This window comes from Euprymna scolopes, chromosome 46 (assembly GCF_053919585.1).
Source record: "Euprymna scolopes isolate OS-2025 chromosome 46, ASM5391958v1, whole genome shotgun sequence".
In the NCBI taxonomy this organism is placed as follows: domain Eukaryota; kingdom Metazoa; phylum Mollusca; class Cephalopoda; order Sepiida; family Sepiolidae; genus Euprymna; species Euprymna scolopes.
In genome coordinates, this window is record NC_136527.1 from 215,873,714 (window position 1) to 215,891,129 (window position 17,416).

The window sequence follows — 17,416 nt, forward strand, 5'->3', positions numbered from 1 at the left end:
AAATACAAAATTAATACCATTTTTATTTTATTTTTTTTTTTTACACAGTGATCACCACTTATCAAGGCCCGGAAGCCACTCAGGGATAAGGGTTATTGCAAGTACATTACGTTAGTGTGGAGATTTGATGAAGTGTTTACTTAAGGGGGTGGTTCATTAGGAATTTGTCAACATTGGACTTGAAGACATCCAAGTTGTAGTCTGGTGGGAAACAGGCAGACGGAACAGAGTTCCACAGGCGTGCAGTCGTATAATCTGTAACGCAATTTTTCAATCAATCAAATAAATGCATGTGTGAGCATGTGTCTCTTCAACCCTGCCGACATGGTACACGCATACCCACAAACGTTACGGCTGTCCCTATGTGATTCTTATGGAAGGAAAGAGATTCTTTCATGAGAACTCCTACAAATTATGTTTTTTATTAATAATGAAGAGAGTCAGTTTTAAGCGATAGTAATGACCCCGGGAGCATCCGTCAGAACAGATACTACACTTTGATCTTGTTCCTATACTAAAAGCCCAATCAACACGCGAGAAGCCAAAATAACAATTATTCTGTAAAAATCGACGTCAATAAATCTATACGCTACGCGCTTTCCTAATTCCTAGATATTATAATATAGGACCCACAACACACAGTTTTAAGCAATAGTAATGACCCCGGGAGCGCGTGCGAAAGAAGCCTTTTGAAGACATACACGAAATGTCACACACATTTTGCCTTTTATATATATAGATGAAGAGAGAGAGTCAGACTCGAACAATCTCTTTGTATTTTGTGTCATTCATTAAAGAACAAAAAGGGCCCTATAAATAGAACTTGTTTCAGAGGACCTCCCTTCAAACCTTTTTTATTTCAAGGGAAAAGTATCCTCATGCCAGGTTGTTTTGACAAACCCCTGTACAGAGAGACCTTAAGACACTCGAGGACAGTGTCTAGTAAGCATTCAAGTTCTCTCCCTCGAGGTGTTTTATAACGTCATTTTCATTTGGTAATACTTTAATTATAATTTTGCGTACTATTGTTTAGGATATGTGAGAGTTAAAGGAGGTGTAAACCAGATGCTTTTCTTTGGCCTTAAGCTGTGTACCAGATTGGCACCAATATGGTTTGCGACTGGGTTTGGAACATCTTATTTGAATAAAATTAAAGTAAAAGGTTGAAGTACACCTATGCTTGAATAGGTGATCATCTGAAGTCGAATGCTTTACGACTGAAATATATTTTAAGACGGCTACAAATCGTTTCTTTTAAAGAAGAAGGTATTTGTTGAGATTTCATGATCTGTTTTGTCTGTACAACCTAAAATATTCCCGAGTGAAAATTCTTTGTTTTTATCTGTAAGAAAGAAAGACTATTCCAAGGATCGGATTTTTTCGATTTTCAATTCTCATCGGATGAATTTCTGTACGAAATATATATGAAAACACTGCTAACCATGTAAATTACCTTAGGATGAAATTTGCAAAAGATAGACTCAACCGTTTCAGAACCCATAAGGAACTCACACAATGTGACTTTTATATAATAATAGAGATTAGTGTTTAAAGATATAAAATACAAAATTAATACCATTTTTATTTTATTTTTTTTTTTACACAGTGATCACCACTTATCAAGGCCTGGAAGCCACTCAGGGATAAGGGTTATTGCAAGTACATTACGTTAGTGGGAGATTTGATGACGTGTTTACTTAAGGGGGCGGTTCATTAGGAATTTGTTAACATTGGACTTGAAGACATCCAAGTTGTAGTCCGGTGGGAAGCAGGCAGACGGAACAGAGTTCCACAGGCGTGCAGTTCTAAGAAAGAAGCTTTGTTCATGGAATCCGCGTTTTGATTTAGGCACAGATAAAGACTGCGGGAAATTTTTCACAGTGGATTCTACTATTCATGTAAATTACCTTAGGATGAAATTTGCAAAAGATAGACTCAACCGTTTCAGAACCCATAAGGAACTCACACACACAATGACTTTTATAAAATAAAAAAAACATTAGGATCAGAAGGCCCCAGAGTTCCACAGGCGTGCAGTCGTATAATCTGTAACGCAATTAAATAAGAGAGTCAGACTCAAACAATCTCTTTGTATTTTGTGTCATTCATTAAAGAACAAAAACGGCCCTATAAATAGAACTTGTTTCAGAGGACCTCCCTTCAAACCTTTTTTATTTCAAGGGAAAAGTATCCTCATGCCAGGTTGTTTTGACAAACCCCTGTACAGAGAGACCTTAAGACACTCGAGGACAGTGTCTAGTAAGCATTCAAGTTCTCTCCCTCGAGGTGTTTTATAACGTCATTTTCATTTGGTAATACTTTAATTATAATTTTGCGTACTATTGTTTAGGATATGTGAGAGTTAAAGGAGGTGTAAACCAGATGCTTTTCTTTGGCCTTAAGCTGTGTACCAGATTGGCACCAATATGGTTTGCGACTGGGTTTGGAACATCTTATTTGAATAAAATTAAAGTAAAAGGTTGAAGTACACCTATGCTTGAATAGATGATCATCTGAAGTCGAATGCTTTACGACTGAAATATATTTTAAGACGGCTACAAATCGTTTCTTTTAAAGAAGAAGGTATTTGTTGAGATTTCATGATCTGTTTTGTCTGTACAACCTAAAATATTCCCGAGTGAAAATTCTTTGTTTTTATCTGTAAGAAAGAAAGACTATTCCAAGGATCGGATTTTTTCGATTTTCAATTCTCATCGGATGAATTTCTGTACGAAATATATATGAAAACACTGCTAACCATGTAAATTACCTTAGGATGAAATTTGCAAAAGATAGACTCAACCGTTTCAGAACCCATAAGGAACTCACACAATGTGACTTTTATATAATAATAGAGATTAGTGTTTAAAGATATAAAATACAAAATTAATACCATTTTTATTTTATTTTTTTTTTTACACAGTGATCACCACTTATCAAGGCCTGGAAGCCACTCAGGGATAAGGGTTATTGCAAGTACATTACGTTAGTGGGAGATTTGATGACGTGTTTACTTAAGGGGGCGGTTCATTAGGAATTTGTTAACATTGGACTTGAAGACATCCAAGTTGTAGTCCGGTGGGAAGCAGGCAGACGGAACAGAGTTCCACAGGCGTGCAGTTCTAAGAAAGAAGCTTTGTTCATGGAATCCGCGTTTTGATTTAGGCACAGATAAAGACTGCGGGAAATTTTTCACAGTGGATTCTACTATTCATGTAAATTACCTTAGGATGAAATTTGCAAAAGATAGACTCAACCGTTTCAGAACCCATAAGGAACTCACACACACAATGACTTTTATAAAATAAAAAAAACATTAGGATCAGAAGGCCCCAGAGTTCCACAGGCGTGCAGTCGTATAATCTGTAACGCAATTAAATAAGAGAGTCAGACTCGAACAATCTCTTTGTATTTTGTGTCATTCATTAAAGAACAAAAACGGCCCTACCAATAGAACTTGTTTCAGAGCACCTCCCTTCAAAGGAGAACCTTTTTTATTTCAAGAAAAAAATAAAAAAACATTAGGATCAGAAGGCCCCAGAAGATCGAGAGAGCGTTTCTCAAAGTTTACGACTGAAAGAAGAGGATATTTTAAAAACCTTTTTATATGTTCGTAAGTTCTTGCTTTTCAGGTTTTTGTTTCACATAAGATTGTTCCTTTAAGTACGAAAGTGAGAGCTTACCCGGTTTTCCTCTATTTTGTTGCTATCGTTTGGACGATAAATTTAACTTGGTCACTCCAGTCAATTGATAAAAGTAATTCTTGAATTGTCTCTCATTTAGAGACCCTTTTTTTTACATCTGTTTATAATTGTTACTTCAAGGGTAATTTAATCCTTGCTTTGGGAAATAATCAAATTTGGATTAAATTAACCTTTAGAGACCCTTTTTTTTACATCTGTTTTTATTTATAATTGTTACTTCATGAGTAATTTAATCCTTGCTTTGGGAAATAAAAGTACCCAGCATTTTATTTCATTTTAATCAAATTTGGACTAAATTAACCTTACAGATCTAGGTTTTATTTACTCTTCTATATTCCAGTATCTGATACAGACTGCCATGTTCTCAACCTGTCTTCTAACCTGAATATTGTTTCTGTCCTATGCTCATAGATTGTTTAGGGTATGTGAGAGTCTAGGGGGGTTTAAACCAGATGTATTTCTTTTGCCTGAAGCTGTGTTCTCAACCTGTCTCCTAACCTGTTTGATGTTCCATATCAGAAATAATTTAATTAGAACTCAAAGAATCTCTTCAACCCTGCCGACACGGAACACACATACCCACAAACGTTACAAGAATATTGTTTCTGTCCTGTGCTCACTATTTCATAGATTGTTTAGGGTATGTGAGAGTCTAGGGGGGTTTAAACCAGATGTATTTCTTTTGCCTGAAGCTGTGTTCTCAACCTGTCTCCTAACCTGAATATTGTTTCTGTCCTGTGCTCATAGATTGTTTAGGGTATGTGAAAGTCTAGGGGGGTTTAAACCAGATGTGTTTCTTTTGCCTGAAGCTGTGTTCTCAACCTGTCTCCTAACCTGTTTGATGTTCCATATCAGAAAATTTTTTTGTTAGAACTCAAAGAATCTCTTCAACCCTGCCAACACGGAACACGCATACCCACAAACATTACAAGAATATTGTTTCTGTCCTGTGCTCACTATTTCATAGATTGTTTAGGGTATGTGAGAGTCTAGGGGGGTTTAAACCAGATGTATTTCTTTTGCCTGAAGCTGTGTACCAGATGGCCACTAATATGGTTTGCAACTGGGTTTGAATCTACCAACCAATAGTAATTATCATTTCCTACACTGCTTTCTGTTAGAACTCAAAGAATCTGGTTTGAAAATTCCAATAATCCAGAAGGAAACGGCTTCTCGTTTGCATGCATTTCCAAATGTTTTTTTAATCGAAACCTTTCAGAAAATTCCGATCCACAAATGTGACAATGGTGGGGTTTCTCACGCGTATGTGTGAGCATGTGTCTCTTCAACCCTGCCGACACGGAACACGCGTACCCACAAACGTTACAAGAATATGGTTTCTGTCCTGTGTGTGTCCGCAAGTGCCGTTTCAAACTCGAATTCAACGCAAACTTATAATCGCAATAATCGCACGAAAACGGTTTCGCGTCACTGTGTACGACCATGTGCACCTTCACGTCGGAACTATTTGCAAACGTAGATTTGCAAACGTCGCAGCTATATGGTCTTTCACCTGAATGAGTTCGCAAATGCCGTGTCAGTTTCGAATTTGCCGAACAAACGTACCCGCAAAGTTCGCAGGTGAAAACTTTAGCATGTGTTTTCTTGTGTTCTTTTAAGCTCGATTGATCCGCACATTTGGATTTGCAAATGTCGCAGACGTATTCCTTTTCGCCTTCGTGTTTTTGCAGGTGAATTTTTAAATATACACGTTTTGAAAATTCCAAACCGCAAACCTCACACAAATTCTGTTTGTTTCGAGTCAGTGGGCTTTCTGGAATTTTGTCTGCAGATTCCATTTTGGTATTTATCCGTGATGCATCCTGTAGTCTTCCAATTTAAAGCATATCTGTAGCAAGAAAAAAAAGAAATATTACACATATATAATATATCTGCAGCAAAAAAAGAAATATTTGCATATATATTAAGTTGGTGTAAAAATAATGTTTTTTGATGTTCAACTTCAAAAGATCATAACTCCTTTCAAAATAAACTTTATTGATCATTCCGTCTGACTGCTTCCCTCCAGACTACAACTTGGATGTCTTCAAGTCCAATGTTAACAAATTCCTAATGAACTGCCCCCTTAAGTAAACACTTCAGCAAATCTCCACACTAACGTAATGTACTTGCAATAACCCTTATCCTTGAGTGGCTTCCGGACCTTGATAAGTGGTGATCACTGTGTAAAAAAAAAAGAAATATTACACATATATAATATACTTGTAGCAAAAAAAAAGAAATATTTACGGGGGGGGGGACTAAAAATATATAAATACAAGAAATACATTCTGATGAGATCCCTGATGGCTTTTCAGTCAGCCTTTTTGTAATACCTCGTTGTTCTGAGCAGTGGGTCTTCAGTTTTGGGTCTAGAATTAAGGGCAATTTCTATCATTATCACAATGTAATCAGCGTTCCCAAGTGGGCTGTGGATATTCGTTATACAATCATCAAGAACTGTGGTCAGAAATAGATCTAGAAGTGAGGGATGTTGATCTTGCTGGTCTGGGAAACGTGTCAGAAATGTAACCGTCTGTGATAGGGAATGAGATATAGAGAACCTATGTGTTGTGCTACCAGCAGCGTCTGTGGAATTAGAGAATCTAAGCCAGTTACTGTGGTGGACATTGGAGTCACCAAATACATGTACTTGTGCGCTAGTATCGAAGGAGAGTGCTATATCTATGCTGTCAGAGACTTTGGTTATTAGGATACAGTCTTGGGTTGAGGGAGAGCAGTAGATAAAATACAAGTAGCTAATATTGTGTTGCATATTTAGTCTGAAGCACATAAAGGCCTGATCCTCTAATTCTAGTTTTATTTCTCTAGTCAAGGGGAGGGTGTTACGAATATAGACTCCAACCTCATGCATATGTCTGTCTGAGTCCTTATGGCAGAGAGGGAGATAACCAGGCATGGTAAAGTGGTTAGAGAGAATGGAGGAGTGTAGGTTAGTTTCACTTAATGCTAAGATATTCAGGGTGTTTACTAGGAGAAATGATTCAACATCATCTAAGTTAGTTCTAAGCCCACGGATATTAGTAAATGCAAATGGAGGAGACAGGTTGGTTTCTTTGAGTTTGGTCCTGGTTTAAACGTAACTTTTGCTTGAGCTGTCATTTCATTTTGTTTAATTTAAAAGTTTCAGTTAGAGTGAGGGATGCTGGACAAGTGGTTGTGCAGAATATCAGACATGCAGCACAAGTAGACCATCAGCTGTCTTCACCCACAGGATTGTGACCTCAGGAAACCCCACCAGGGATGAGTGCAGGGTCCCTTTTCATGCGCGACATGGTACTACAAACATCCCGATATTATACAACTGTTGATGGAGCAGCCGTTCTAAGCGCTACCAAAGAGTTAGGGTACCTGTACTATCAGTCGGAAACAGCAGCCAGGAACTGTCAATCCAGTACCCTCAATCCATTAAGCAAAGCCAGCCCAGTCCAACTGCATCGACATATATGGTACTGAAACACCCCCACAGTGTCCAGTTTAGGGGGATGGGATGTGGCGGGAGTAGGGAAAAAACAGCGTTCATTGCCCTAGTCAGGGAACAAGGTCAACCACTGGGCGATTCTGACGAGTCTCTGTGATAGCACCTTTACACCTGGCTAATAGGCAAAGAAGAAGTATGAGAGCCGGGCAACAGCCAGAGCCTATCTCCTCCATAAGCAGTTTAAGTTTGCAAACCAGTGATTTGTTTGAGTTACCAGATCTAGGAAGGTTGTCGTCCAGGACCGAAGAGGTCTCCTTCCCCTAGGTTTAGCTTCAGAGTTTTCCTTCTCCTAGACGGATGACCTGGGAAGATCTATGGGTCCATCAGCACTGAGAGGGTTCGCCCCGCATCTGCGTCCTAATCATTTAAACTGGTTTAAACGTATATACACAAGAAATAAATGTTACCAAAGGCAATAAAAGTTAATTTTAAACCTGGCTCATTTGTTTTGATTTTCAAGTTGTTTTTGTGGCTCTTTATTTCATCTCAAAAATTCAGTTTTTCCGAGCAGATTTGAAAAAAAAAAAAAAAAGGTGTCATCTTCTTTGGAAGAAGCAAGCCTCGTTTTGATTTCAACTTTTTTTGTTTTGTGGTATAAACACACTAACTTCCCCATGTTAAAAACAGTTTTCGGAATAAACACCCCCAACCTCAAAAGCCGTTCTTAACATTGGGACGTTAGGGGTGTTTATTCCGAAAGCTGTTCTAAACATGGAGAGGTTGGGGTGTTTATTTCTGAAGACTTTGGGAGTGTGTTTATTTTGACGTTGGGAGCGTGTTTATTTCTAAAGCAGTTCTTAACATGGATAGGTTGGGGGTGTTTATTCCGAAAGCTGTTCTTAATATGGGGAGGTTGGTGGGTCCTTATTTCTAAAGTCGTTCTTAACATGGGGAGATTAGGGGTGTTTTTTTCTAAAGCCGTTCTTAACATGGGGAGGTTGGGAAGGTGTTTATTTCTAAAGCGGTTCTTAACTTGGGAAGGTTGAATGGTGTGTTTATTTTGACGTTGGGAGCGTGTTTATTTCTAAAGCAGTTCTTAACATTGGGACGTTGGGGGTGTTTATTTCTAAAGACTTTGGGAGCGTGTTTATTCTGACGTTGGGAGCGTGTTTATTTCTAAAGCAGTTCTTAACATTGGGACGTTGGGGGTGTTTATTTCTAAAGCTGTTCTTAACATGGATAGGTTGGGGGTGTTTATTCCGAAAGCTGTTCTTAATATGGGGAGGTTGGTGGGTCTTTATTTCTAAAGTCGTTAACATGGGGAGGTTGGGGGTGTTTATTTCTAAAGCAGTTCTCAATATGAGGATGTTGGGGGTGTTTATTTCTAAAGCAGTTCTCAATATGGGGATGTTGGGGGTGTTTATTTCTAAAGCAGTTCTTAACATGGGGAGGTTGGGGGGGTTATTTCTAAAGCTGTTCTTTACATGGGTAGGTAAGGGGTGTTCTTAAGGTAAAGCAGTTCCCAACATGGGGAGGTTGGGGGTGTTTGTTTCTAAAGCAGTTCTTAACATGGGGACGTTGGGGGGGGTTATTTCTAAAGCCGTTCTTAATATGGGGAAGTTGGAGTGTTTATTTCTAAAGCAGTTCTTAACATGGGGAGGTTGGGGGTATTTCTAAAGCCGTTCTTAACATGGGGAGGTTCGGGTGTTTATACTACATCGGATACTTTCGTAAAAAAAAATACTAAAAAAATTCAAAGCACCTGTAAACCTTGAATTCAAAACGAGGCTTAGTTCTTCCAAAGAAGATATAGCCAGTTTTTTTTTTTGTTTTTTTTTAAATCCGCTCGGAAAAACTTAATTTTTTAGATTAAATAAAAAGCAATAAAAACTATTTGAAAACCAAAACTAATGAGCCAGGTAGGTATAAAATTAACTTTTATTGGCTACGGTAACATTTATTTTTTTTTGTGTGTATATATATATATATTTTTAGTCCCCTGACAAAAATAGTGGACCTGTAAATTCACCCTTGCCCCTTCGTCCGTTTGCACTTTTCCCAATAATTGGAATTTTTTGAAATTTTGCACAAACATTAAACATGATATGAGTAAAAAAGTAACAGAACAGATTTTCCGGGAAAACTCCGGTTGCCCTCTATGGGTGCCTTTCAGGTTAAAACGGCTAAAATTGACACGTTTGTGCTTATTAAAAAAAAATTGATGCCTTGGATTTTTATAAAACTTTCTGAAAAGTTGTAACAAACTGATTTCTATATAATTTTGTTTGTCTATACTGCGCGATAACTCTTGGGTGTGCCCCAGGGGCTCTTTTAGGGCTAATAAAAACACTCCATTTTTGGGGGGACTATTTTACTATATTTGTCCAAAGTTTTCTGTGTCTATTTAGCAGTTTTGCATGGTGCTGAACTCAAATTTAAATATGTTAAGGTCTTGGAGACTTTTGGGGCTAAATGGAGGGGGGGGGCCAATGATGGTCATTTTTTTTTTTTTGTATGGTGTAGAACTTAAATTTACATATGCTAAGGCCTAAAACTGCCCCGTTTGTTCATTTTCGCCAGATTTTGATTTCTCCGGAGGACTTTTGTACGGCACAGTCACGTTGACACACCGGTTCTTGCCAGATCAGTGAAGTTAAGCAACGTTGAGCCTGGCCAGTACCAGATGGGTGACCATTTGGGAGGACTAGACGCTGTATGTACCTTTTGGGAAGGTTGGGCGTGGGGCCAACACCCTCACCCTGTAAAAAAAGCCGCTCGCTACAAAAACATCTACAAAAAAAAAAGTTGTAGATGGCCTATACCTCTCCAGGGGTTTAAGGGCTATGGACTGGGGACGTTTGGCTAAAGGGGAGGGGCGGCAAATGCTGAAGTTAGTCATTTTTTTTTTTTATGCCTCGTTCACTGTGCACTAAAAATAAAAAATAAAAACATTGAAATAAAGTTATTTCTTTTTTTTTTTTTACACAGTGATCACCACTTATCAAGGCCCAGAAGCCACTCAGGGATAAGGGTTATTGCAAGTACATTACATTAGTGTGGAGATTTGATGAAGTGTTTACTTAAGGGGGCGGTTCATTACGAATTTGTTAACGTTGGACTTGAACACAACACATCCAAGTTGTAGTCCGGTGGGAAGCAGGCAGACGGAACAGAGTTCCACAGGCGCGCAGTTCTAAGAAAGAAGCTTTGTTCATGGAATCCACGTTTTGATTTAGGCACAGATATAGAGTGGGGGAAATTTTTCACAGTGGATTCGGCTAGATGGGTGTTTTTCGTGAAAGATTGGTGAGGGGGGGGGGCAGAGATTGGAGTTCAGACGAGCACCTGCCATGGAAAACAAGGATAGGCTCGCAACGTCTCTTCTGTGGGAGAGAGGTTGCAGGGTAGAGAAAAGGGTATCCCCCACTAAGCCACAAAGTCTATTTTGTACTCTGTCAAGGCAGGATAGTCTGTTTTTAGCAGCTCCTGCCCAGATATGGCAACAGTATTCCATCCTTGGACGTACTTGACTTTTATATAGATAGAGAATTGCATCAGTAGTGAGATATCTTCTGGAGCGGTAGAAGGATCCCGCCATCTTTCCAGCGACCTTGGCAACAGACTTGATGTATGTGATTCAATTCAGATCAGGAGTAAAGGTCAAACCCAGAAGCTTGTCAAAACATGGGGCCTCTCCCAGACGAGATACATCCATCCCAATTGATGCCAGATGGGGATCAGAGCGTTGATGATGTAAGGATAGGAGTTTGGTTTTGGATGCATTAAAGGTAACCAGCCACGTCTTCCCCCACTGAACCACGCGTTCGAGATCAGAGGAGAGAGAATCAGAGTGAACTTTGTCATTTACAGCCTTTGACGTGTTGCCGTAGATGGTCGTGTCATCAGCATAGATGTCAACGAATGATTTAAGTATGTGTTTAGGGAGGTCATTGATGTAGATCAGTAAGAGAGTTGGGCCCAGGATTGACCCCTGAGGGACTCCAGCATTAATACTGCAGGCCTCTGATTTTTGTCCATCGACCACTACTTTTATGCCTCGTTCACTGTGCACTAAAAATAAAAAAATGAAAACATTGAAATAAAGTTATAGTGTATGTATCTGTCCTGCCTATCCTGCATTGACAGAGTACAAAATAGACTTCGTGGCTTAGTGTGAGATGCCCTTTTCTCTACCCTGCAACCTCTCTCCCACAGAAGAGACGTTGCGAGCCTGTCTTTGTTTTATCGTTATTTCCATGGCAGATGCTCGTCTGAACTCCAATCTCTGGTCCCCCCTCGCCAATCTTTCACGAAAAACACCCGTCTAACTGAATCCACTGTGAAAAATTTCCCCCACTCTATATCTGTGCCTAAATCAAAACGTGGATTCCATGAACAAGGCTTCTTTCTTAGAACTGCACGCCTGTGGAACTCTGTTCCGTCTGCCTGCTTCCCTCCGGACTACAACTTGGTTGTCTTCAAGTCCAATGTTAACAAATTCCTAATGAACCGCCCCCTTAAGTAAACATTTCAGCAAATCTCCTCACTAACGTAATGTACTTGCAATAACCCTTATCCCTGAGTGGCTTCCGGGCCTTGATAAGTGGTGATCACTGTGTAAAAAAAAAAAAAATTCACTTGATCGAGTAGTTTTGTTTTTTTTTTTGGGGGGGGGTATAGAGGAAAAACACCTTTTTATGACGGCGTGCTGAAGGTAGCCATGTTTGAAGTTTGAGAACACGCCATGGGGAGATAAGTCAGTTTAAAGCATGAACACCCCCTCCCCCTCCCAATCTTAAAACATCTTCGAATCTTTGAAACGTGGCTACCACACTATAAAAAAAAAAAAAAAAAAAAAAAAAGATACTCGATCAAATTAAGTGAAATTTTTTTTTAGAGAACTTCATTCCATAACGGATACATACAATATAACTTTTTTTTTTGCGATATTTTTATTTTTTTATGTCTTGATTAAACTGTAGAAGTACCAATACTTTTTTTATATTTTTATGTCTGATGTTAAAAATTATAAACACTTGATGTTTATCTTAAAAAAAAAAAAAAACAGTTTATAAACATATTTTGGCAGATCCGAATGAGAATCCCCACCCCCATAATTTTTATAGTATGTTTCAGTATGTAGTATAGTTTTCGAGGTTTATTCCAAAAGCCGTGCTTAACATTGGAAGCTTCTACACTATTAGGACGAAATTTTGTAATCGATAAAATGGAGTTTTCAAATTACAAAAAAAAAGAATGGTTTCAACTTTTTTTTTTTTTGTGTGTGTCAATTCTAATAAATTACAATGGTAGTTTCCAAATTATGCAGTCAAAATTACCTGAATGTTACTGAATTATTTAAAAAAAAAAAATAAAAAAATGTGTTAGCAGGTGAAAAATTGCTGCCATCTTGTTTAAATCGAAACGGAAAATTACCTCCCTTACGAACCCTCCTGTGTTCTACAATCGTTTTTTCAAATTCTATTTTTTATTTTCTTTATTAAATAATTTTCTACCTCATCGATTTTCGTAATTCTTGGATCTAATCATCTTAAAAATACGTAGGTAGCATTGTTTACAGGTGAAATTCAGTTTTACAATTTTCCAAATTTCGTCCCAATAGTGTAGAAGCGCCGCTGTGTTTATATTACGTCATAAAAAAAAAATAAAAAAATTAAAGAAAATTTTTTTAAAAGAACCAATTGCAGATTACTGTTTAAAATTATAGGGAATTATAGGTGATTCTCCTTCAGGTCCGCCAATATCTTTATTAGAAACGCTGGGACACGTCGTAAAAATTTACCGTTTATTCTCTGAAAGCCGTTCTTAACATGAGGAGGTTAGGGTGTTTATAATACGCAGGGGCACGTTGTAAAAATTTACCGTTTATTGTCCGAAAGCCGTTCTTAACATGGGGAGGTTGGGATGTTTATAATATGCTGGGGCACGTTGTAAAAATTTACCGCTAATTCTCCGAAAGCCGTTCTTAACATGGGGAGGTTAGGGTGTTTATAATACGCTGGGATACGTCGTAAATATTTACCGTTTATTCTCCAAAAGCCGTTCTTAACATGGGGAGGTTGGGATGTTTATAATATGCTGGGACACGTCGTAAAAATTTGCCGTTTATTGTCCGAAAGCCGTTCTTAACATGGGGAGGTTGGGATGTTTATAATATGCTGGGGCACGTTGTAAAAATTTACCGTTTATTGTCCAAAAGCCGTTCTTAACATGAGGAGGTTAGGGTGTTTATAATAAGCTGGGGCACGTCGTAAAAATTTACTGTTTATTGTCCGAAAGCCGTTCTTAACATGGGGAGGTTAGGGTGTTTATAATACGCTGGGGCACGTCGTAAAAATTTACTGTTTATTGTCCGAAAGCCGTTCTTAACATGAGGAGGTTAGGGTCTTTGTCGCTGGGGCACGTCGTAAAAATTTACCGTTTATTTTCCGAAAGCCGTTCTTAACATGGGGAGGTTGGGGTGGGGCACGTCGTAAAAATTTACCGTTTATTGTCCGGGTTTGTATTGTACACATAGATTCGAAAAAGTTGTCAAAAAAACAAATATATAACAAATAAATGTTATCAAAGGCAAGATAAATTACTTTTCTACCAAACTGGATATATTTTTAGTGTTTTTATTCAATGTAACATGTTTATTCAGCTCGAAAAACATGCAGTGTTTACCGATGTATTGGAAAATTCAAAATGGCGGCCGACTCTCTCTTAAACACGGTAAGTTCGGAAAAGGTGTTATAAATAATAAACTAGACAAAATAGTATTAAAAAACACCGAATATATGTCAACTTATGTCACAGTAATATATATTGAGCAAATTTCTAACAGTATTTTGTCTAGTTAATTATTTATAACACCTTTTCCCGAACTTACCGTGTTAAAGAGAGAGAGAGTCAGGCGCCATTTTGAATTTTCCAATACATCGGTAAACACTGTATAGTTTTCGAGCTGAATAAATATGTTAAATTGAATAAAAACACGAAAAATATATCCAGTTTGGTAGAAAAGTAACTTATCTTGCCTTTGGTAACATTTATTTGTTATATATTTGTTTTTTGACAACTTTTTCGAATCTTTGTGTACAGTAATACAAACCCACCGTTTATTGTCAGAAAGCCGTTCTTAACATGGGGAGGTTGGGATGTTTATAATACGCTGGGTCACGTTGTAAAAATTTACCGTTTATTCTCCGAAAGCCGTTCTTAACATGGGGAGGTTAGGGTGTTTATAATACGCTGGGGCACGTCGTAAAAATTTACCGTTTATTCCCCAAAAGCCGTTCTTAACATGGGGAGGTTGGGGCAGTGGGGCACATTGTAAAAATTTACCGTTTATTCTCCGAAAGCCGTTCTTAACATGGGGAGGTTACGGTGTTTATAATACGCTGGGGCACGTCGTAAAAATTTACCGTTTATTGTCCAAAAGCCGTTCTTAACATGGGGAGGTTGGGATGTTTATAATATGCTGGGCCACGTTGTAAAAATTTACCGTTTATTCCCCAAAAGCCGTTCTTAACATGGGGAGGTTGGGGTGTTTATAATACGCTGGGGCACATTGTAAAAATTTACCGTTTATTCTCCGAAAGTCGTTCTTAACATGGGGAGGTTGGGTGTTTCTGGGCAGGGCACGTCGTACAAATTTACCATAAAAAAATGGGGGGGGTGAAAGTACCGCCCCTTTAAGTAAACACTTCAGCAAATCTCCACACTAACGTAATGTACTTGCAATAACCCTTATCCCTGAGTAGCTTCCGGGCCTTGATAAGTGGTGATCACTGTGTAAAAAAAAACAAAAAAAAACTGTTGATTACGGGGAGGTTTAAAATAAGAAAATTGCCTTTCGGAATAAACACCCCCATCCTCCCGATGTTAAGAACGCTTTTTTTTTTTTGCATCGGGGTAACCACTTATCAAGGCCCGGAGGCCACTCAGGGATAAGGGTTATTGCGTGTACAGTCCACAATGAGGAATTTGTTTATGTTGGACTTGAAGACATCCAAGTTGTAGTCAGGTGGGAAACAGGCGAACGGAAGAGAGTTCCACAGTCGTGCAGTCGTGCACTTCTGAGAAAGAAGCTTTGCTCATGGAATCTATGTTTGGATTTAGGCACAGATAAAGAGTGGGGGAAATTATTGACAGTAGTTAAGTAATTTAGGTGACTAAAATAGGACGACGCCGTGTTTTGTTAACTATAATTAATTAAGGTGACTAAAATAGGACAACGCCGTGTTTTGTAAATTATAATTAATTTAGGTGACTAAAATAGGACGACGCCGTGTTTTGTTAACTATAATTAATTTAGGTGACTAAAATAGGACGACGCCGTGTTTTGTTAACTATAATTAATTTAGGTGACTAAAATAGGACGACTCCGTGTTTTGTTAACTGTAATTAATTTAGGTGACTAAAATAGGACAACGTGTTTTGTTAACTTTAATTAATTTAGGTGACTAAAATAGGACGACTCCGTGTTTTGTTAACTATAATTAATTTAGGTGACTGAAATAGTACGACTCCAAGTGTTTCTCGTGAAAGATTGGCGAGAGATTGGAGCTCAGACGAGCACTTGCCATGGAAATAACGATAAAACAAAGACAGGCTCGCAACGTCTCTTCAGGGAATAAACAGTGTTTTTTTAAGGGTTTGTATTACTGTACACATAGATTCGAAAAAGTTGTCAAAAAACAAATATAGAACAAATAAATGTTACCAAAGGCAAGATAAGTTACTTTTCTACCAAACTGGATATATTTTTAGTGTTTTTATTCAATGTAACATGTTTATTCAGCTCGAAAAACATGCAGTGTTTACCGATGTATTGGAAAATTCAAGATCGCGTCTCACACCCTCTTTAACATGGTAAGTTTGGGAAAAGGTGTTATAGATAAAAAACTATACAAAATACTATTAAAAACCCGCCGAATATATGTCAACCTATGTCACGGTAACATATATTGAGCGAGTTTTTAACAGTATTTTATCCGGTTTTTTATTTATAACATCTTTTCCCAAACTTACCGTGTTAAAGAGAGAATCAGACGCCATCTTGAATGTTCCAATACATCGCTAAACACTGTATGCTTTTCGAGCTGAATAAACATGTTAAATTAAATAAAAACACGAAAAATATATCCAGTTTGGTAGAAAAGTAACTTATCTTGCCTTTGATAACATTTATTTGTCATATATTTGTTTTTTGACAACTTTTTCGATGTGTACAGTAATACAAACCCTAAAAACAAACAGTTATATTATATTTATAAACAATGTTGGTCATCCGTAGCTTAAAATTTCTCTGACGTCACTTCCGCCGAATGGATTTGTAAACAAAGTGCGAATCTTAACGAAAGCAGATTTTATCGCAAAAAAATAAATAAATAAATAAATAAAACGTGTAAAATTTAAAAGTGGAAATTTGTAGACTTACCTGTTATTAAGAATTGATTTAAAAAAAAAAAAAGATGAGTGAAACGTGATTTCCAAAGATTTCTGACGTTCAAGGAAAAGTTTAAAAGGAAACAAAATAAAACACGTTTAAAAATTAGCTAACGCCATTATTCGCCTCTTTCCGGTGACGTCATTGAAGAGTTCGAATAAAGGGAGATAATTTCTCCGAATTAACTAAAGTAATTTGAAACTGTCGATTCGAAAATTAAATTAAAATATAAGATGGGACAATATTTTGTGGTCAATAAATGGAGTTTCAGATAAAAAAAAAAAAAAAAAAAAAGAAAAACATTTTTTTTGTCAGTTCTATTAGTAATTAAGGTGACTAAAATAGAACAACTCCGTGTTTTGTTAACTATAATTAATTTAGGTGACTGAAATAGTACGACTCCAAGTGTTTCTCGTGAAAGATTGGCGAGAGATTGGAGCTCAGACGAGCACTTGCCATGGAAATAACAATAAAACAAAGACAGGTTCGCAACGTCACTGGAGTTTCAGATAAAAAAAACAAAACAAAAGAAAAACAAATGGTGAAAACGGTTTTTTTTTTGTCAGTTCGAGTCTAGTATACTTTGTCGAGGTTGTGGGTGCTTATTCCAAAAGCCGTTCTTAACATTGGGAGGTAAGGTTGGCTGTGTTGACGCTATTACTATTGGGACGAAATTTTGTAGGCGGTAAATGGAAAAACATTTTTTTTTGTCAGTTCTATTAGTAATTTAGGTGACTAAAATAGGACGACTCCGTGTTTTGTTAACTATAATTAATTTAGGTGACTAAAATAGGACGACTCCGTGTTTTGTTAACT

The 17,416-nt window shown here is 37.6% G+C and overlaps 1 protein-coding gene across 2 annotated transcripts; it reads right to left on the bottom strand.

The window, feature by feature from the left end:
• Window positions 1–3,451: 3,451 nt before the first annotated feature.
• LOC145271056 (uncharacterized) lies at window positions 3,452–16,740 on the bottom strand. 2 transcript variants are annotated; one of them, XR_013865673.1, is made up of 3 exons: window positions 16,592–16,740; window positions 4,203–5,553; window positions 3,452–4,085 (listed from the first exon to the last, which is right to left on the bottom strand). XR_013865673.1 is itself a non-coding variant. In XM_080126603.1 (2 exons), exon 2 carries the CDS (start codon window positions 5,501–5,503, stop codon window positions 4,829–4,831), a length of 675 nt encoding a protein of 224 aa, XP_079982729.1. In that variant the 5' UTR covers window positions 5,504–5,553; window positions 16,592–16,740; the 3' UTR covers window positions 3,452–4,828. The 2 variants fall into 2 exon arrangements, 1 of the variants encoding a protein (XP_079982729.1); XM_080126603.1 differs by having other exon boundaries at window positions 3,452–5,553.
• Between the last annotated feature and the right edge of the window lie 676 nt (window positions 16,741–17,416).

Coding starts and splice junctions, on each gene's coding strand:
- LOC145271056 (XM_080126603.1), bottom strand. CDS start 5,503: ATGGAATCTGCAGACAAAATTCCAGAAAGCCCACTGACTCGAAACAAA.